Genomic DNA, 22,533 nt, shown 5'->3' on the forward strand with positions numbered 1-22,533 from the left:
AAGATCATGGAAGAGGAAGTAAATGCAAGTAAAGTACCTAGCCAAGATCAACCCAAATGTTTTCACTTTGCAAAATCCAAATGTGAAATCCATCAGCACTGAAGAAAATTTTCTACGCAAGTCAACTTTTCTCAGCATCACAGATAAAAATAAGAAAATTAATAATTAAATACGACTAATGTGAATATCCATTTAATATATGTGGACACAATCTGGTGCCCAAATTGATCCAGTGGCTCCATAATACACTAGACAAGGGACATATCCCTGGGTTGTCAAGTTTAAAATTCATTTATTTGTGTAAAAATGGTACTTTAAGTCTAAATTTGAAATGATGTCTTCAACACATGACATTTCCCTTTGAAAGGCACACTTTTCATGGTGTGCTACTCTCACCGATTTCACTGATTTCCAGTTAAGGTGGGGAGAAATATGGAAAATACAATCAGATAAATAGCAAACATTTAGTCTAGGGATAAAATGTTTAACACAGGGCATGCTTCTTCAGGATCCCACTCTGGTTTTGTTGGATTTATAAAACTACCCTCCCACTTGCACAACAATACTGGATAATTGTAGAACTGTTTATGCCTGTGGCAGAATGCATAAAGGGACTGCACAGGGATATTTGTCCACCACAATAGAGGCCTTTCCAGACTGGTCTCTAAAAATTGGCAAGCCCTAAAACTTGAAGACAGCTTATTAAACAAAAAAAGAACAGATCTGAAAGCTTAAACACGTACAGTGATTTTCTATCTCAATCTTTGTCTGTGTCAGGTAAAAATTCTTAAAGTTGCAAAGATGTTTAGTTGCAGAGATGACTAAGCCAGAAAATCTTAGTGCCCCAAAGAGACAAACTCAGTTTTGGACCACTATTTCAGCTGCTTACTATTCAGCAGGGGCAAAATTGAGGTTTTTTTTGAAACGTTGGGATTTCATACCAAGGTAAATAAATGGCATTTTTCCTGTCTACATTTCCTTGCCAGCTCATTAGCACAGCCCAAATTTCATTACTGATCATTCAACCCACTGTGGTTAGTGTTTTGACAAAATTCTCTGTTATTATAACAGCTTAAATACCAATATGTAGGCACTATAAATTTAAGGATTAAGTTCAAAGGGTAAAAAATTGAGAAAAATAAATAGATGCACAAAATACAGAAACCCCAAAGTAGCAAGGTATGGACACTGAAATACTATGGAATGACTCATTCAGGGATAGACAGCCCCTGCATGAAATCATACTTTACTTTTAATAAAACCTCCACCTTTATTGCATGTAAATTGGAAAACAACATGAAGAGCTCCAGCACACCATGGGAAAAGCTTTCCTAGGTCTATCCTTCGACTTTTTCATGCTGGAGGGACAATATACTTTAACCAACCTCAAATTTTCTTGGAATGTTTGTGGTCAACAACATTTTCCTTAGTCTTACCAGCTTTCCAGGCTGCCTGGTGTAAACAAGTGACCTGCTGGCCACTTCTTTTGGAGTTGCTGTGAAAGGCTCAAGCTTTGGGAATGGCAGGAACAATTCAGAATAATTACAAACAACTTGGCAAAAATAAAAACAGGGACTCTGTGACTACACACATGGTATTTTCTTCACACACCACAGTAATTACTTTAAAACTGTTACATTAAGATAATATGTAAAGATAGTTCAGCAGGCCTCTTACTCTGAGAAAATTAATTTATAGCAAGTGCATTCACTAAATTTCACAAGTTACATGGGTTATATTCTTCAAAAAGATAGCTAATGGTTTCTGTATAAAGAAAGGAAAAGCCTTATAGGCTCTGAGATGTTTCCACTGAAAAGGGATTGAGCAAATAATAATAATTTTCTTGTTACTGTAAAAAATTCTTCTTTTGTATTTAGATTGAAAAAGTTTAAGTAGCTCATTTTCCATCAGTGCTCCCACTGGTTTTAACAGGATAAATGAGAGTACTGCTGAAAATGACAAAAATAAAGGTATTGATGGCTCACCCAGTATTTTTTATATTATATTGGGAAGCCAATATCTATAGAAATACCTGCAAGCTGAATCATGAGCCAACTTGGTCACCTTCTCTGAAGTCTTTTCACTTCCAAAATAGAGCAATCAGACACAAAATTACAGTTCTATTGGTGAGAGATTACAGGCTAAAAAGACAATTCACTATTCTTTCTCCTTCCTCCAAATAGCCAAAGTGCAAAATACGGGGGGCTGTATTTGGGGGCTGAGACGCAACATCTCAATTTGGGGACACCACAATCATGAATGGAAATCTGGCTGGGGAAAAGATCACTGTTTGGTGTCCTCCTAAGGGTTAAGGACAGACCAACAGCCTGGAGAGCTGGACTCTCTTGTCAGGAGTCTTAAACGGGGGGAAGTGCGCAGGGCTGCGGATTTTAATGGCAGCATTTACGTTTCACGTCGGGAGGGGGGATCCTCTGGAGCTCTCTGAAGGTGAGAAAAGAGGAAGCCTTGTGAAATGAAACTGAGGGCTGCACGAAATCAAGGTCACGGTGTTAGTTAGCAATTTGATAATAACTGTGATCAACTTTGATTGAAAGTTGACGACTGCAATCCCACTTAATAGCCAGAGAGAAAACTGTTTCTGTAAGAGTTCAACTGAAATCACAGGATGAATGGCCAAGAAGTAGAAAGCAAATATTACTAACATAAAATGTGTCAGCTGAATTGCTTATTTCCATGTGGATGAGGCTTTTCTGTTATAAAGGGATATTTATCTGTCTCTGCATTGAATGGGACACATGTAAACACCCCAGGAAAGTTGGATATCCAGAGTGGTTTTGATTCCAAGTACTAGAGGCATGCTGGCACTTGGAACTAGTCTGGAGTTAACATATAATGAAAGCAAATGTTTACAAAATCATTTCCAATCACTACATTAAATATGGTTTCCCATTTTGAGGAATTTAATTAAATAGAATTAAAATAAATTAAAAATCTAAGTGATCATTTCCAATTCTCATCTGATTAAGAAAAAAACACAAAAGTTTTATTAAGAAAGATTTATTTAAATCCAAGGCTTGAGAATGACTGCTATGAGCTATTGAGAGAACATCATTTGTTAAGTCTCAGCAAATTATGCTAGTGGGAGGGCAAATGGCAAGTAATGAAATAAAGCTTCAAGTCTTTTACTCAGCATTTACTCTGATAAAACTTATACTGATTTCACTGTCGAAGTATAGGCTGAACACAATCTCTAAAGGGTTTGCATTCCATCTTTTATACACATCTAAAAACCTCAAGAAGAATCAACAAAACAGTAAGCTCTAAGCCAAGAAATACTATGTTAAATTAAGAATTTAAAAAAAAAAATTAAAAAGGAAAATAACTTTAGATCAAAGGTTTGAAAATGAGCTGTCATAATAATCAAGCACATATAATCTAAGTATGGTCTTATAAAGAGGCCACTGCAAATTCAGCTGTCTGTTTGGAAGGCATGGGCAGGGACATTTTGTCTTATGTAAAATATATTATATTTTATATTATATTGCTTAACTGCCAAAATCCCTTCCTGCTCAGGTGTTGGAGCAAACCAACATTAGTACACAGATTTCAGGAGGTTACAATTTTTCTGATTCAAACCCTTCTCTTTACAAACGAGCAGCGATTTGAAGCACATTGACAGGTACTTTGCTCCATTCCACAATAGAAAAACAGCCCAAAAATTTTAAATACAATGACAGATCAGTTCTATATGGCAATCAACTCACCCACAAATGATACTCATAAACTCATGTGCTTTTGTAAGAGTTAGATGCTAAGGATTTCCTTAATTATCCAAATACCATCTGTCTTAACTCCCTGTGTTTACATTTGGAAATAAATCACAACAATATTGCGACTTTATGCCCCGCACTTTGGTTAAATGCTCTTATTAAGGAAAAAGTAATGGATAGCCATTTACAAAATGATTATTTAGACTTACATTTTCATCTAAACTGAAACTAAAGAAGCATTGTGATCAGTCCCAGCTGATCAGCATTGTTTACCTCCTGGGTAAATAAAGATACGTATTTTGTGATGCATGCTTATCAGAAGTTGCCAAATAAAACAAGGATTGTGTGGCTTGGATATTCCAGACCACTTTGTATATATCCAACTTGCCCCTATTAGGTCATATTAATTGTCCAACTTAAGTAGATCTATCATAAATATAAAAATAAAATTTGTCTTTATGTTCTTAGCAATATCGAATGCACATGAAAATCCTCCTCTGTATATAGTTCCATGACATGCAGTACATGCTTTATGTCCCCCTTCCAGCTTTTGCAGAGGAATGCATGCAGGAAACCAGCCTGCTGCATAGAGTACTTGTATTTCTTTAAGGTAAACACTGATGAAACATTTGGAAGATTGAAATAAAAACAAGAAATTTATGAGACATAAAGGTATCACATAAAATTGCCATGAATTACAATAACATTGGCTGAATCCCAGAACAGATAATCCTTATAAACATGCAGGAATGTTGTAAACTGTATATGAATGTCAGTGATACAGTACGTTAGGAGATTCATATTACACTTGGTGCTGTGTAAGTCTCAGTCCCTATGCTTTTCATGGCCTCAAAGATTAAAATAAATATATGTAGTATCTTTCCTTCCTCCATGAAGATATTTTATGTACACAGTTTTATTATGCTGAACAAAGATACCAAAGTCTGTTTTTTCTTGAGCTGTCAAAGTACAAAAGAAATGCAAAAAGTCCTTGCACAGATGTAGTAAAGTGCTGGATTTTATCTTTTGGCAGGTGCTCAATATGCAGCCCACATAATCACATGTTAATGACTGGAGTGTGTTAATCAGCATGCATACCTGATTCCTTTTTGCCCAAGGAAAAAAAAAAAAATTAACAATTTAGAACGCGTTAATGCTTCTACTTTTGAAAAAATTCATGTCAATATACAGAAGTGAATTAAAAAGTTTTCAGAAATTGCTTCATAAAAATAGGAAATGTTGAAATAGGAGAAAGGAATAAAATTACTACAGATTTAGATGAACATAAACCACAAGTCTTTTGCAAAGAACTCAGGTGATTATTAATTCTGTTTAGATACAGTTCACCCTAGAATATAGGGAAAGGTTTAAAATAGACTGTGCATTTGGAAAAGAAAAATTATGCAATGTCAAAATGAAAATAAAACAAATAAAACAAGCATGCCAACAAGAACAATTATTTGATTCTTCTTCAAATAAAGTTCAATTTAATATTTCACCACCTCCAATAAACACATTATCCCTCACACTTCTAGGCAAGTTTTTTATTGTTTTTAATATGAAATGTTAACATCTTTTTATGCTAAAGATAATAAAACAAAGTCCTTGATATTTCAAACATTTAGACATGTGCTAAACATTATAGCTGCTGGTAGTCCTAATAAAGTAAAGTTAAGCACATACCTGAATGCCTTCTGAATCAGAACAACATGCTTAAAAAATAATTAATTCTATCTTTTATGCAATATATTTCTCATAGATGTTTATTTTATGGAAATATAAAATACCATATCCTCAGCTTTTACACACCCTTTAATTTCAGCCAAAACTTCGTACCCATGCAATTATGTATGTAGGTATTTATCTCTTTAGTTAGATAAAAATTCTAATGCACTACCTGGCATGCAGAAATAATATCACAAGCAGGGTAGAATTGCTTTCGATGATCACAAAACTCAGATTTGTACATGTAAATAACAGCTGCATGAGCAATTTAGCAGAAACAGAATTGCCAGAGTTTAGGGCATTTATGTTTGATGCATTTTATATGTTCATATTCAGTCCATAAAAGAACCAAAAATAAAATTTCAAAACATGTAATTGTATCTATAACTTTCAAGAATTTGAAGCCATGAATTTATATAACAACAAATTCACAGTGTTTAGCATGATGTGTAGATGTTTTTCAATGATCTTCCCTAAACACCTGAGTTTATTTTCCTTAAAGGGTAGAACCTTCAACATGAGAAGTTAATAACATGGAGCAGGAGGTGGGGGGGAGCAACAGGATTGTGCCTGTTTTATGTAGAGAATGAAGCACCAAAATATTGAGAGCTTTAGGATACCACCTATTTCTGCCTTTTTGATGGCAGTAGCTTTGTTAAAGCTATATAAAGTAAAATGCGATACTCGGTGATTTAAAATTATTTTTAAATGAACAAATACACATGATATGAAAAGATCTTCAATTTCTCTGCTGCTTACATAAATCTGCTCTCAGTACTGCTGAGATGTACACGCAGCCACAGCAGAAAGGTAGGAAGCCTTTCACTCCTTTGGCAAGAAGTCAACAAAAGATAGAGAGTCTTGACGTAATTATGAAATATCTGTCAATGCTGCCATTTAAGATAAAATCCAATGAGACACAGTTAGTTTCTAAATCCAAGGGATCTCTGAATGATGTTACAAAATGTGCAGGGAAACACAGCATATATTTGGAGACAATTAATTTAACTTGTGTGTGTGTCTGTGTTTGGTTTCCCTCGGTCCCAGGGAAATAACGCCCATCGTCGAGACTGGGTTTGCTGCAGGGGTTCCCTGCGAGAGTCCCTCCCATCCAAAACAACAGCAGAGATGTGCCTGCCCTCATCCAGAGCATGCGCACACTGCCTCACTGACTCCCACTGCCAGCTGCCCCGGGGTCATGGGCAGGGGGGAAAGAAAAGGGTCCAGTGACCACCTACAAGTGATCCCTACAGTGCCTGTGAGCTCCTCACAACCCTGCTTGTTACACTGGGGGTGGGAAGAGAACTTACCTCTCTGTGGGTTATCTGCTGTTGGGAACAGATGAGAAATTGTGCATTTTGGACAAAGGGTCCAAATTTCTTTAGATTAAAGCTGCTAAAATTTATTGTTCGCAAGTCCCAAGTCCAGCCTTAACAGTATGGGAATACACCACCCCATTCCTCAAAGAAGGTAAAGTCACTTCTCCATTTAAATTTGTATTTTCTTGTTGGCCCTGCTTTCTCCTGATACTTCACAGCAAAAATAAAAAAAAATCATTGTAATTTACCTCATGGGCTGTGTGGGACTCTGTATGAAGATGGGGGCCATTCCTGGTTCCCCAGTGAGCAAACATATTCATATTTTCCATTTCTTTGCATGCTGGCCACTAAATTTATCACTGGAATACAACAACTCAATTACTAATGAATTTAGCAAAATTAAATATTTTTGGCCTTTCCCGCTCAACATCTCTGTTGCCTTATCAGAGACAGATTTTGGATGCAATCTAAAAATTTGACTATTTTCTTGCCCTCTTCTCACTGTCTCACTGGACAAGGCACAACACTTTCACCGTTATCTCAGTACCACTTTGCCCTCTTCCCTACAGTTTACCACAGTTAATAGATATGGCCTTAGCCTGAAACAGGTTTCATTTTCTAGTAGGGCTACAATCACCAATAAATACCCAGAGATCCAGGTGTTTTTACACTAAGTTGCAGTTAGAAAGATAAGTATAATCTTTTCAGCTCAGTAATATGAATTTACAGAAATCTTTGGGTTCCTTTATCTTCCCCCCACTGTAATATCAAATTGGCGGGTGAAATGATACTGGCAGTATAAGTCATTACAGGTCTGACGTTACAGTTGTTACACATTGCTGAATCTGTCAAATGAAAAGGGAGCACAAAGGGAATTTCCAAATGCAGCTGCTATTTCCCATTTGTTAAATCCTTTTATTACACCATATAAGTACACAGCTGGGAAATACTATAGAGTATGAGTTAAAACAAAATATTTTGGCTTCCAGACATTCAGAATACACAAAGGACTCAGTGGAAAGCAATGCCTGATATCAAAAGGGAGTGAAAGTTTGAAAACATTTCTAGCCAGTGTGGTTTTTTTCTGATAATGAACAATGTAGTTTAAAGGTATCTTACATTACAGAAAGTGCTGCATGCCATAAATGTTGGGTAGAAATGCAATTTTTTTTCACTAAAATTGCCCTCCTACGGTATCTTTTCTAAATTTGAGATCTGTACAGCCCTCGTAGCAAATTATGATGCATACTGTGTGCTCTTTCAAATTCCAGTGAACTCCTTAGTAGTTTTAAGGACAGAAAGGATGCAGGATTGTGCTCTTAATTAGATACCAGATAAAAGAGAAATTTTTCCTCCCCATATGTCGACACAGCATTCTTTGAATTTACTATCTTTTAAGCAGACAACACACATTATTGATGCATTTTAATGACAGCACTACTGTCTTTACTTTCAAAGTAAATGCTATGAACAGGTGCTTCTTCAAATCTGCTTCTAAAGGATCCGTCTGGGAAAGGTCAGAAAGTGCTTACCTTCTGGGAATTTGGGTTTATTAAGTAAAAAAGTGGCCGCTGCCACAGCACCTATCTCAGAATTGCCCAACTCACCTTCTGGAATCTGTCTTTCTGGAAAGAAACATCTCTCCTCCCTCTAAGGAGTATGAACATGTTTTCATCAGGATAGTTGCAGGCCTCTCTAAATTCTTTCTTAACAATATAAATGCCTGCTTGACTGAGATACTTCAGAGAAACTCTCTGCAATGAATATAGGCTCAAATGTTTGCTCATAAAGAACATATTTAAGTGAGGGGAAAAAAATCATGAAAAATCGAACAAGGTACTTAAATGAGAGTCCCTCAAGGAGAAAAAAAAATTTCCCCACGTCACTGTTGTGATCTCACAAGCTATCTAAGTCACCTAACTGTAAATACACTTGGACCTTGCTCTGTACATTTAGAGCTCTTTTAATTGCAACCAAAATACATGTCTTAGTCTTCACTGGTAGCCAAGCCTTGTAAATTAGACCCAGCTCTGAGCTGGGAAGAAAAAAGATCCATTTGGTTTAGCTGAGAGCTTGTGAAATAAGTCTGACATATATCCACCGCCAGATTTAAGCCTAGGGACTTGTGGAAACTGCTAATGATTTTCAGGACATTCATCTACATGGAATATTTACTGGAAAAAGGAGATAGGACAGGCAGAGTGCTAAGTCCCTCAAGCAAAGTTTATGCACCTGTTCTGAAACATGAGAGGCTGTGCAGTGATTCGTGCCTGTCCAGAGGCACAGCGAGTGTTGACATGACAGTGCAGCACGAGGAAAGGAAACAGAGATTGCTCTCTGCCACCGGGACTGCAAACCCCTCCAGAGCAATGTGAGCACAAATGATCACACTGTACAAGGGCCAACCATTTCACCTCACTCCAGGTCCAAGGAACAGGCCGAACCAAAAAAAAAGAAAAAAAAAAAGAAAAAAAAATGCATGGAAGGACTGCTGGGATCTAGGAGTTCCTTTCTCTCTAGGACACAGAGTAATTTTATCTATGATACTAGTGTCCTAATATCAAAATTCCAGGAGTGCACCTGCCTCTCTGAATGAATGGAGGAGTAGCTGATGAATTCACAGATTAACTTTTTCCATCAACAAACTGGATCAGTCCTTTCTAGTCTGAATGCAGCTTGTCCTCCTGATAACACAGAAGTTTAAATTATTCTAATGCCCTTATTGCATAACTTGGGCAAAAGACTGACTCTCGGTCCAAAATTCTGAATGTAAGCCATAAATACAACTTAAAATCTACCTTTCCAAATCACTAATCTATAATCATTTTTCTTGGAAGTGATTTTGCGGTGGAAGTTTTGTCTTCTTCATGACAGTCATCCAAATGCCTGAGAATATTTTAGACCTGACAGAAAGTTCTGCACTGGGTTTAATTGTGCATTACAGATTAGATACCATTTTTCTGGTTTGGTTTGATCTCTTGAATCAACTGGATTTAAGAAGAAAAAAACCCAACACTAGATTAACAAAATAAAACTTATTGTGGTGCTATTATTTAAATAACTCCAGACATGACAGTGTGCACAGAGAACTCTGGTATCTCTGTTGAGAGAATACATTAGAATTATTGTATCTAGTCAAATTTGAAATAAATCCATTATTGTTAGTGGTGCTAAAAAAAAATCTGCAATTGTGCTTAATATTATTAAAATCTGCTGATTTGTACAGGAAAAAAAAAAGATTTGCTGGAAAAAAAAATCTGATCATAGATATTTAATAGAAATTGAGAAATTTTATAAAAATGCAAATGATTCTTTTTAAGCTAACTGTCTGAATTTAAGGTTTTTGAAAGTCACTTTCCAGAGAGTCTGGAATTATGATGTTCTAAATTTACAGAACACCTGGCTGCTCCACATACCTTAATTCTGTTTCTGAGGAACATGTGCAAGAAAAATAAATTGACTAAGATGCTTTGCCCATTCAGCCTTCCCATTTATTGCAGAGTTTTGGGCATTCAGAGACAGAGCTACAACCACTAAATAAATTATATTTAGGCTGTTGAAGAGAATAGAGATAATAATTCTGATAGTTTCCAACATCACCTGCGTATAAGTGGTGATCTAGCTACTCATAAACACCTTTCCCCTCCACAAAAAGTTGCAATTTCCTAAAAGCAAAGTAGGATGTTTGTGTCACCTAAAATGCCAGTTTCTTTTGTGTCACCTAAAATGCCAGCTTCTTTGTTGCTGTGTAAAGATGCAATAATCTAGATTTGGTAGGTCCTATTTCTGAAAGACGAGTAAAAAAAATTCATTAAAGTTTCTTCCTTCAGCACAACACTTTGCAGATGACAAACAGTTGTGAGCTACATCCCCCTGTCAGAAATTAATGCTTGGATATATGAGCTAGAAAGGTTATGACATAAATCAAGGTATGAATGAAAACATGATAAATAGATGCATTTCCTTTCAGAAGGTGAACTCATCAAATGACCTCATTCAAATAGACCTGCATACTTAAGTAAATTATACAATTGTAATTTACAATTACACCATACGATGTTGATCTACTGCCGACGCTTTAGCATTCAAAAAGCTTTACACCTGCACACGCCTTCCCAAAGGGCAGCGAGCCATCTCTCACAGCGCCAGATTCGGAAAGGCCCCCGTGGGGATGGCCAGACTCACCATTCTGTGTTGGGCTGAGATTACTCCGTCCCACTCGGGGTCCTGCTGGATGGTGGTGACCAGGGTCGAGGGCAGCTCCTCGGCGTGAGGTTTGTTGTGCATGACATTGTGCAGAGGCAGATGAGGGGCCGCGTGCTGGTCGCTGTTGCCAACCTCCTCCTTGTCTCGTGGTGCTAAGTCCTGGGTCATTGTTTCCTCCCCATCAGCTGCACATGCAAATGGAGAGGTAGCCTGCTTGGAAGACATTCTTCTGCGAGACAAGAGGAGGAGACAAAGAGAAAACATTGGTGCTCAGTGACAAAAAAAAAAAAAAAAAAAAAAAAAAATCAAGCTCAGAACAGTCTTTTAAGTGCATCACACCTGCCTGGAACAGTAACAAATTAATCACCTGCAGTCAACAGAAGTATTCTAAAAAGCACAGGCTTGGGGATCTGGACCCAAAACGCTGAGGAAAAGTACTCCTTGATGCCAAGACAAGGTCAGGGTTAAGTTATATGGCATCATTCTATACATTTAGACTTGTCAAACAATATAATTTTCTCAAGTCATAAGAAAATAGTGATTTTATTGGTATTTTCATGCTGATTCTATATGAGCTCAATTCTTTAAACTCTTACTCCCATGAGCAACCTGAAGCTTACAAGCAAGCCTTTAAAGGAGAGAGCTCATCATGCTTACATGACCTCATTCCTTGCAAGCAGAAGATGCTTTCTACATATATGAGAATAAATTTTAAATACATTTCAAATTCTGCTAAATGAGTCCTTTTGCTGTTTGTTTAAAGCTGTACTGCTGTTAGACAGTTTAAAATTTTGCCCAGTTTTACCTTTCAGAAAGTGTTTAGAGAAGCTCATGTGAAAAGTATTCTAAACCTAAAAGGTTTGTTAAATGGATGGATAATACCTTAGTAACATTTTACATTTCAAACTAAAAACCTAAAATAATTATGTTTCTTTTCATATTAGACACGAAGTACAGCATATAGCTCAATAAAATACTTTGAATTACTTAAAAGTGCAATGAATAAATGCACTGATTTATGTTAAATGCCTTTTCCTAATAATGGCCTCTTACTACCATCTCATATGCAAACACAGCTTTCACCACAGTTTCTGCACTTAGATGAAAATATTACTGACTTCAACTCAAAATCTGAAAACACTGTCATTTAAAATTTCTAGTAAGATTAACTGCAACTGTTAAAACAATCATTAATAAACCTGAAAAGAGACAGCTAAAATATATTAGTTATTTTCCCAGGTCTTAGTAACTCCAGAATATCCTTGACACCGAAATTGCTGAGAAACTAAGGAATAAGATCTTCACCTTAATTGCTTTTTAACAATAATTGATTTCATACCATTTCTTTAAAAATGCACAAATCAGTTAACATAGGAAACCACATGAGCATTTTTCAAATTAGCAAATCATTAACTTGCTAGTACTGTTTCTACAGACAAATAAATACTGATTAAAGGGTCTGGAAATCTGAGACTAACAGTTAAATTTACAAATCTGTCACATGCTTTCATGAATATTACAGTGAAGGAAATATCAAGTGCAAAGAAAAATAATTAAGTTAATTCCAATTTAAACAGTAGTTTTTATGTAGCAGCCTGTGTTTCACATAGGATTTAACAGCTAATGCTAAATTTCTCACAATTAATGAGGGAGTTCAGATTTAGTATCCTACAGTGAAAAAAAAATTAATATAGGATCAACTAATCTAATTATGTACAGTTCAATATGAAAGTATTACAAGCTTTGAAGTGCTCTGAAACATATTAAAACACTGATACCTATTTAGAATAACTATTCTGTAAATAGAGATAATCCTGCCTCTTAAACTCGATACTGGTGGGGGGAAAAAAAGGTTTGTGTTTTCTTTAGGGAAGCCTAAGTGTAAGTGGGAGTCTGACATGAGTGTTGCCAACAAGCAGAACCGAGGAATTTAAACCGTGCGTTGCATTCTTCCTATGCTAAAGAATTTGTGTTGATGCTACAGAGAACATGCCAAGAGTTCAGCAACCGGCATTATCGTGTGCACTTCAAAAGGTTCTGGCTCATAATTGCTGTGATCCAAGATAAAATAAAAGGTTGCTTTCCCTTTTCTCATTAAAGTAGTCACGTTAATGCAATCACTCACATGAAAATAAAAGTCATGCTTCGCGCAATTTGAAAACCCGACATGAAAACCGAAAGTCACAATAAAGGTTTTTCCTTTCTTTCACCTTCTCAACAGATCTCATTCCTGTTTCATACTGAACGAGCTTCTGTGTAAAGCAAGAGCTATGGCTGTTTCTTCACCATAAATTAATCATGACACAAAACTAGAAATGAAAATGTCTCTTAAGAATAATTTCAACTACAAACTGCACCAATGAATAATACTGCACAATCCTAATTAAACACAACTCTGCAGCTGCAAAAATAGGCTGAATCTGTCCAAAGCTACGAGTTGGCTTTAAAGGCTGGTTTGTTAGGGACTGTTTTCTTAAGGAAGGCTGGGCCCTCAGTCTTAATCAGCCAATAAATTATTTCCTGCAATTACATTAAATAGAAAATTATCTTCAAATTGGGAATGTTAATTGAAAATCAAAATTCAGACTGAAGTTTAGAAATTACATGCTGAATATAATTAGTCTAGAAAGGCTTCACCTCTATTTCATAAACAGGCTTTTGGTGTTTCCCCAAGTGACCATTCAGCAAAGCTATCTACTTGTAGTGCACTGTAAGGGAAGCATTTTTTTCCTTGACACGCACACTAATATACCTTCCTCTTATTCGTGATGATTTAAACACAATTCAATAAACATCTCCATTCAAAAGTTGATTACATAAAGGAACTTTGTTAATATTAAAAATAAAATTTTAAGAAGTCCCCCCGACTAATAATCTCAAGCCATGCCCAGCAACTTTTTTCTGTACTGTAGCAAGAGAACAGACCAAGGGTAGGGTTCAAGTGCTTCCTAGCCCCACCTACCACTTCTCCCCACTGCTGCATAATAGACAGACACCTTCCATGCTGCACTTTAGTCAGTCACCTACAGTCTTGGAGCCTGGAAGGGAAGACAGGCTCAGGCAGGCCTCCCAGGCACTTGCTTTTCTCATGGCATAATTTTTAGGGGTGTGTTTCACTCCTATTTTCTCCAAAGCTTTGTTAAAACAACTAGATTTAACAGTAACTTTCTGGTTGTTAGATTAAAAACATTGGGTTTAGAGGGACAGATGTGTAGGGACCTGTTAGATTAAACCCTCCACATGCTTTTGCCAGCACAATCATTAACTCAGTGAATATAGTTCATTTTCACATGGCTTTCTAAGGGGGTCCAGTTATGCCTAGGTTTGCAATCAGGAAAGCAGAGCAAATTTAAACTCTGCAGATGGGTGTTATCCAGCCATTTGGGAGAATTCTGAACACATGATTCCATCAGGTCAAAAGGCAGAGTTCAGTCAATAACTCCAAGGTCTCATTCAATTCCAGTGGAGAAGACTCTGGCCCAGTTGAGTAGTTTATGTTTATGATAAAATTAAGCTGTAGAGCAGCGTGTTGTGTTAAAATATTTCAATGTTAAAATATGAGCATGAATAGCAGTCAAATTTTAAGCCATAACAACTTCCCAATTTTATATTTAATATATTCAAAATGCATTTGCTAAAATCCCTGCTGAGAGGAAAAAAAAAAAATCAATATTCATAATAAATAAGGCTTGTAAAATGTATCAGAAATTTACTAATTTCCATTATAATTTATTTTATTTTTTTCTGCTATTATCAATTAAACTCACTGGAATGAATTTTTTTTTTTTAAAAAAAAAAAGTTTCTGATAAAAAATATCTCCCTAGTTATAACCCCTGCAAACAGGGGTTTATAATGGAAGTGCTGACACAACCCTAACTACAGCAGCGCAAATGGTGCCGCTATAATACACAAAATCAAGTTCTATTATTCTAAACTATCCTCGCTCGGGGGGTTTTCTTTACTGTGCTCCCAGACAAACTGCTGAAGCATGAAAAATTTAAATGCAATCAAGTGGGTCCAATTCTACTTTACTAGAACAAGTGTCTACAGTGGTACAATCTTAAAAGAAGATGCAACAGATTTGTTTGGTGCTTTTCTTTCTTTTTTCTTTTTTAGCTGTTTATTTATAATACTGTGCAGTGGAGATAAAATAAGAGAGGAAATTACACTCACATTATATCAGTATATTGATTACACAGCACACAATCAGAAAGAAAACTACATTGTGAAATTGTTGCTTTGGTTAAATTGACAGATTAGCTGAACACAGCAATCACTAAAGGTGGAAAATATATCTAATGGGTATGAGAAAAGGTTGAAAAAGGCCCTAATTAACTGAAGTCCTATCACCTACTGGATTCTGAGAATTAAAAATATCTTAATCCATATTTTCCAACTCTAGAATAAATTCTACCTCATTTTGAATTTGAGACATAAACAAAATGTGATAATTTATCAAAAGGTCAGTAAACCTAAAGGATTGGACCCCAACTTCAGTCAACCTCAGGCAGAAAAGCTAAAATTGAACTGCTACAGGTTTTTTTTACCTACAAAAACCTGAACACAATCCCAAAGAGCTTCACTTGCTATAAATATGACCTGATTTTTTATTTGAAACCAGAGAAGAAATTCTCTCTGCCCGAAAGAAGACAGCCAGTCAGATTGACAAAACATTGTTTTTTTCTTTTTTTCCTACATCCAGTGTGTTATACCTTTCTAAATGCAAATGTTAATACTTTTTTTTTGTCTAAGGTTTTCCTCAAATTCTTCAAAAATTCATATCCTCCTTTTTAAAAACAATTAGCTGGTAGTCCTGACATGAAAGGCTTCCAAAACCTGAAAAATCTTCCATCCCTGTTGACTGCTCAAATGATTAAATGCTACAGTAGAAATTAAGGCAAGATGTAGAGTTTCAGCTGCCAGACATTTCAGAATCAAGCCACGAAGTACAACAACAGATAACAACAATGCAATGGCCCAGACACTGCTCCAAAAACATATAAACTGAGCAATAACAACAGATAGATGACAAAGCAGACTTATAGTTGGCTGGGGACTCTCGCTTCTGCTCTGCTCCACCCTCACAAAGCATTCATAAACCTAAAGGCATGTCTACACTGCAGCCACATAAATGACTGCTTTGTAATGCTCAGATATCCAAACTAATTTTAAACAAGCTTGCTTCTGATAGTTCTCCAACTACAGTAGCGTGGTGCTCAGATGGACTAATTCATCCTGCTTTAGTGACTGCAGCAGAGACATAACCCAGGTCTACAGCTCCAACAGTAGATTGGAATCAGATTAGATTAGAAATATATTCCCTTACAGAGCTTTTATGAACAGTCTCCATTCCTTTTCCCCAAAGTGCCAGATTAAAGTACTTAAGTGCATGATTAACTGTAAGTATGCAAGCAGTCCACTAATTTCAAATTGGACTACTCAGTTTCAAAAAGTTAAGCACATGTCTAAGTGCTTTGGTGACTCCACAACTAAATAAATTAAAAGAAACCATTTTTAGAAGTACTCATAACCTTTTAAGCATTTCCTTCTAAACTCTTATGCTAACCTGGTGTTCATAACTAAAAAAAAAAAAAAAAAAATTAAAAAAAAAAATCAGCCACAGCATCCTATCCCTTCCCAAGTTTTAAAATGTGCATACTCCTCTCATAATTTTAAACATTGTCACAGGACCCTCCCTCACAAATCATCCTGTAGCTTTGGGGTATATTAGATGCATTATAGCTCAGATAGACTTAAAGAAAAATGAATGTGTTTTGGCAAGAGCCAAAATAATTTTGCAGTTCTGCCCTGCAAAATAATGTTGTGTAGGCAGAACCCAGCAATGTAACTCACTGTAAAGCTAATGCTGTAATCTTGATGCCATCTTAGAATAAACAGCTATTTCCTAAAATTATGAAATCTTGTCTCTCTTTACAAAGAGAATTAGGAGCACAATTGAACAGTTAGCAAAAGATTTTGCACTCCTGGGGCCCCACACCTCAACATAAATCCCTCTGCACAAAGCCCGAATAGCTCGAGAAGGCTGCAATGGGAGAGAATCTCTGTTTCTGTTCCTGGCTCTGAGTCACAGCAAGGCCTCAGGCCAATCAACTCAACTCCCTCAAGCTCTTCCTTGGCTTCATTTTGCAGGAATTCTACATGAATTAGTTACATATAGATCATAAACAGCACTGCAAGATTAGAGAGTTTATGGTAATCGCAGGAACCACCTTGGAAATAAAAGGGCGGGAGGGGGAGTGGAAGCAAATGTGATTCAAGAAATGACAGCTAAAATGTTAACTGAGCACCCAAATCTCTGGCTGAAATAAGCACCAAGCTAAGCAATACACCCACGGCTTCCAAGATACACACTCAGCTATTCTTGCATTTGTTTTTCCAATCCAGGCAAATTACCCTTCTGCTAATAGATACGAATCCAAATCACAAAGTTTGACTTCAGATTCAGACTTCCTCAAAGCTCAGAGGGAAGAACTTTTATGGTATTTCTTCCCCTTTGAAAAAAAAAAAAAAAAAAAAAAAACCATGAGGGGAAAAAAAAGAACAGCATCTTGGAATTTTTTGGAAAGTCATTTTCTTATGTTCTGCCATTAGAGTGACCTTCCCAGCCATGCAGCCACGGTGAACTACTAGGATTAATGAATGAGCTCTTGTCTCTTTACCTAGTTCTTGAAAGCATCAAAATGGACACACCAAAACAGCCTCACAACCCCTCTGGACTTTTCAGTGAAAATCCAAAATGTCTGTTTGGATTCACAAATGCCAAAAACACAACCTATCCTTTTAGCAAGCTAAATACTCCATTCTCTTTATCCCCTACCAGAAGCTTTCACTGAAAATGCCTAAGGTGAACGAACCCACATTGAAGACAGTAAAAGAGCAGTGAAAGAATGGTCACTTGGCACCTGGGATGTGCTCATCTTCAGTCACAGTAGTTAATATTTTCTATAGTTTATATTTAGCTGACAATATTGCTGTCACATTATTTAAACAGCTTGAGACTGTTCTTTGGACTGGAGCTCATATGCCCTGGAATGCTTTGACTCATGAATTGTTTCTCCTGATAATGTTACATCACGTAACCACCTCTGTTTAATTGGTTGGTATTAGCTTCTCAGTGATGGCTGCCTTTAAAGTCCTATGACTGGGCCATGTGTCTCTGGATATCCAATTTCTTACTGTTGGAAAAAGAAAAAAAAAAAAAAAAGGCAGCACTGACTTCCAGCTATCTTTACCAATAATTATGGGAACAAGAGTGAGCGTGCCAAGAATTTATCCATCAGCAACTTATTAGGATTTGCTTTTCTAGGCAGCAAGTAAGAGAAAATGCAATATAAATAAAAGCAATCCTTAACAATAAAATTAGAAAACAATGCTTGCTATAAATAAGCACTAATCCACATATTTTTATGGATCAGAATTACTTAATTGTTTATCTGAATGATTATATAAATGGTTTTGATAAATGATGCCTAAAAGCACTAAAATAAGAAAAACTTATTTTAGCATGTTTAGACTTTGAGACTTTACACAGAAGACAAAAATACTTTTCTTTTCCTTCCTTAAAAAGACAGTTAAGAAATTGTTCTAATAACTGAAAATCTTCCTGATCCCACTTAGACCTGGTGGGCATAAGTTCCTGAAAGGTTCATTAAAGGCTTTAAAGGCTCTGCTAGAAACATGGTCCAATGGTAAGATGCAGTATTCTTATATTATTTCCCTCCTGTGATAGATTTTCAGGAGTATCCTGAAATTCCATGTGATGAGTTAAACAGTTAATTTTCAATCCTGCAGGTGTGAAAGGTCACATGCCATCTCTCTGAATTTCAGAACAGAAATATCAATACAGCCAGACTTCTTTCCCCCCTCCCATTTCCTACTCCCTCCTTTCCGTATTTTTAGTTCTCAGCTCTAAGTCAAACCAAACAGCCCAGCAGACAGAGAAATGAAGTATCAGTTTCAGGCTCACCTGTAGCCTGTTGCACTAAAGCACCAAATTAGAACCTCTTGTAACACAAAACAATGGCTCTGCAGCTCAGTTACCGATTTTTCCTTTTAATAAAAACCTTACACTACAAGCCTAAAAACATTTCTAGCAGGCAAAACATTTCTGATTCAGTAGAGGTTATGCAAGCACCAAAGCACTTAAATATAGGTGCCAAACCACATTGCCAGGAGCTCTTAGTATTGTGAAGTACTGTTACCTGACAGCTCAGTGAGTATAAAATTGCTTGTTTCTCCAACTGAAGACAATCAAATTGTCACCTTCCATTGTAATAACACACAACTTGAGATCAGCAAAGTGCCAACACAATTACCAGGAAGAAACAAAATGTAACAAAAAATATCAGATCTAAAATTCTCTAAAGGGTAAACACTTCCATCTGGCTATTCACACACACACGCAAAAAAAGAAATATGAGAGATTCAGATGAGAGATTTTATTCTCACTATCAAATATCCTAGTTAATTTAGCAATAAGATTTATTTATAAAATAGAAAAAATGGCGAAAGGAGGTGATTCATGAAACACTAAAAATAAACACAGGTCAGAACTGTGCTGGGATTTTACTCGTGCACCTTTAAAGTACTGCAAGGGTCAGCAGAGCTGCTGCTAGGGACGAGCATACATATCTGTATTGTTGTTATTATAAACTCATATATGTGAGGTTTCATAAAAATTAATTCTAACTGGCACACGGCGTACTTTGGCACAAGCTACACATGACGTGCCACTTTTATTTGTTTATTTAAATGACTTCACTCTAAGAACTGAAAATGAAGTTTGAACTGCAGTCTGCCTCAGAACTGGGACTTTCAGGATATTAAAAACTGAGGAAAACCTTTGAAGGAGGTAATCTGAATACATGAAAAATAGCATTTTCACCATATATTTCTTGAGGTTATTCAGCAAGTGGCCTACATATTCAGGAGTGAAATTTGCATTTTGGTGATGCAGAGATCTAATAACTAGAAATTGTTTTATATCTACAGTAGCTCTGGGCATCCTATAAACTACAAAAGAGTGTCCTAGGTAGGATATATACACGGGAAACTATTTTCATCTAGTTCACAGAAATGAAACAAAACTTAAACCCTTCTGGAAAAATTTGCACTGTAGGGTGATATAATGGATTATCTCTTCTGTGTGGACATTCTATTCACTACTAACACACACAGAGTTCCTGTGCATTTCTTGATGAAAATGCACATCACCTTCACATACTCTTTAAGGTTTCCCCAGCTTTGGGCAAGTTAGAAAAGAAGAGAAAAGAGCAGAGCCAAGACCCAGTCTTTGACATCAGCTTTTCTCTGCAGGACTATTAAGGAATGGCAGTAATGGTCAAGGAGCTTTTTTTCCACCCTGCACAGCTGCACCAGAGCCAGATTTAATCCTAACCCTTTGGCTAAAGCAGGTACAAGGACTACTTAAACACATTGCTAGCCTTTCAGAAGAGGATGAGATGCAGCTCCACATATCCGACCAGGAATTCCTGCTGTGCCTTGTCTCAGGTGCCTCATCCGCAGGAGCTCAGGTGCAACACAGAAAAGCTGGATTTTCCAACTGCAGCCTGCTCCCAGGCTTTGGCCTTGGATGGTTGCTCTTGTGCACTGCACCCAGTCACACAACAGAACCAGCAGGAACAGAGGAAGAAAGGAAGGTAGGAAAACCCCAAAACTATTTTAAAGGCCCAAGTACTTTGATCAGATAAAACGTAACTAGACACAATGCCCATTTTTGTGCAACTTTGGGAAGTTCTGGTTTTAGTTCAGGGTCCTTACAAACAGGCTTTTAGAAGGCAGCATTGTGCACAATATTGCTTTGTTTTGGACTGAGGTCTATGCAATATGATCATCACCTGTGTGCACAATGGGAACCCCAAAATGTGTTCACAGACCCCTGCAGGAGCCACCTCATTCACCAGAGAGCTGCAGCTACTACTGGGAGAAAGAAGCAGAAAAAGATTATATGCCTAGCTAAATCTACTCAGGAAATATTTGAGAAATACCCTTATTTGATGGGCAGCGCGGCCAAGAACAAGGGTGGTAACATCTCTCTTATTCCCCCCAAACTCTCCACTGCTTGGGCTGCTTTTCTTTTTATTTTAATTATCTTCACTACAAAAATATGAAGAAAAAAGATAAATAATTACAACACTCTAAGAAATCAAATAAAGTACAACAAAACATTTTCTCCTCTATTAATTAAGGTAATCAGCTGCTATTAAGTGCAAACAATTTAAAGTTCAATTTATTGAGACTTTGAACCTCCTATCCTTTCACCAGTTACACAGGTGAAATATCTACCAATTTTAACTGACTTTAAAAAAAGCCTGAAATAATAAGACTTTTTTATTCAAAGCCTTAGCATGACATATTTAACATCAAATATTTTAGCTGTTATTTAGTTTTAAAAATAAATTGTTTAATACTAACCAGCTTCCCAAATAAAGCTCTGTATTTTTTAAGGAATTCACTGAGGTATCTAAGGACTAGGCACTAAAAAGAATCAGAGAACATTAAAAAGTAATCATCACAGGAGAAACTTACACCCCTTCACTATTCAGCTTGAAGAGATCAAGCAGCAGCAGTCCCTGCATGCAGCACTCTGAAACTGCATCAGTTGCAAAGCAAACTACAAACTCTCCCTGTCTTTTGGTTTCAGTTCTGTAACGCACCACAGAAGTGTTAAAAAGAAGTAATCTGCAGTAATTGAGGACCCTCCACTATCCCACTTCCTCAGAAGGTTACAGAATACAGCATCTGCTCTCTGAGAAGGAAACATGCATATCAAAATCAATCATAAGGGTAAAGGTGAAGAGTGCTCAGGCTCGGAATTGCTCCACATTTCTGCGTGTTCAAAGTTCAGTGTCAGTAATTTTAAATGTGTTAAAGAACATAATGAAAAACAAATATCGGAGTACAAAAGAAAACACAAGCCAGCACACAAACCAAAGGCTCAGATGAAGTTGTTTCCAAAAAATTAGAAAGTAAAAAGGCCAATGGTCTAAAATGCAGACTTTAAAATATTGTCAGTGATTTTAAATATTTTTTACAATTACCCTGCACATCCAGTTAGATCCCCTGCAAGTTATTTTAGCTAAAAGGCTGAGATATCCTTTTATAACTTGTGATGCAGCATGTTTACCATTGAAATATACGGTGCCTTATAGTGGTTTTCATCTCTGACCCATTTTTTCCTATATATTAAGGATAAAACACACGATCTGCATTTGTAAGGGAGTCTTGTCTTTTCAAACAGTGTCACTTTTTTTTGCTCAGGGCTATATTTTGTAATCGTTCCCCACTTATGTTTATTGGTAATAATTTATAATAGACAAGTAAACAGTGCATAATATATGCAGACTATTACTTCAAAACTCAGATTTGAACAGTTTCGTTTTCTCATGGACATTTGTGGAGGGCTCTGTTAACAATTTCAAAGGCAGCGCCATACAGAACGTGATACACACATTTCATACACACAGATTTGCAGGCAGGTTTAGTTGGTACAGCTATCCTCACTACCATG

The 22,533-nt window shown here is 36.6% G+C and overlaps 1 protein-coding gene across 7 annotated transcripts in view; it reads right to left on the reverse strand.

The window, feature by feature from the left end:
• Nucleotides 1–22,533, reverse strand: part of SOX6 (SRY-box transcription factor 6) — a 370,323-nt gene that overhangs the window by 218,417 nt on the left and 129,373 nt on the right. For 6 of the 7 annotated variants that reach the window (XM_054275401.1, XM_054275399.1, XM_054275402.1 and 3 more), the window contains exon 3: nt 10,961–11,210. In XM_054275401.1, coding sequence (XP_054131376.1) covers nt 10,961–11,206 — 246 coding nt within the window. In that variant the 5' untranslated portion in view covers nt 11,207–11,210. The remainder of the gene's footprint in view (nt 1–10,960; nt 11,211–22,533) is intronic. The other variant, XM_054275398.1, reaches the window with a different exon arrangement.

The sequence above is a fragment of the Melozone crissalis genome, unplaced genomic scaffold (assembly GCF_028551555.1).
Source record: "Melozone crissalis strain CALT ecotype California unplaced genomic scaffold, PUWL_Pcris_2 ptg000018l_1, whole genome shotgun sequence".
NCBI lineage: Eukaryota > Metazoa > Chordata > Aves > Passeriformes > Passerellidae > Melozone > Melozone crissalis.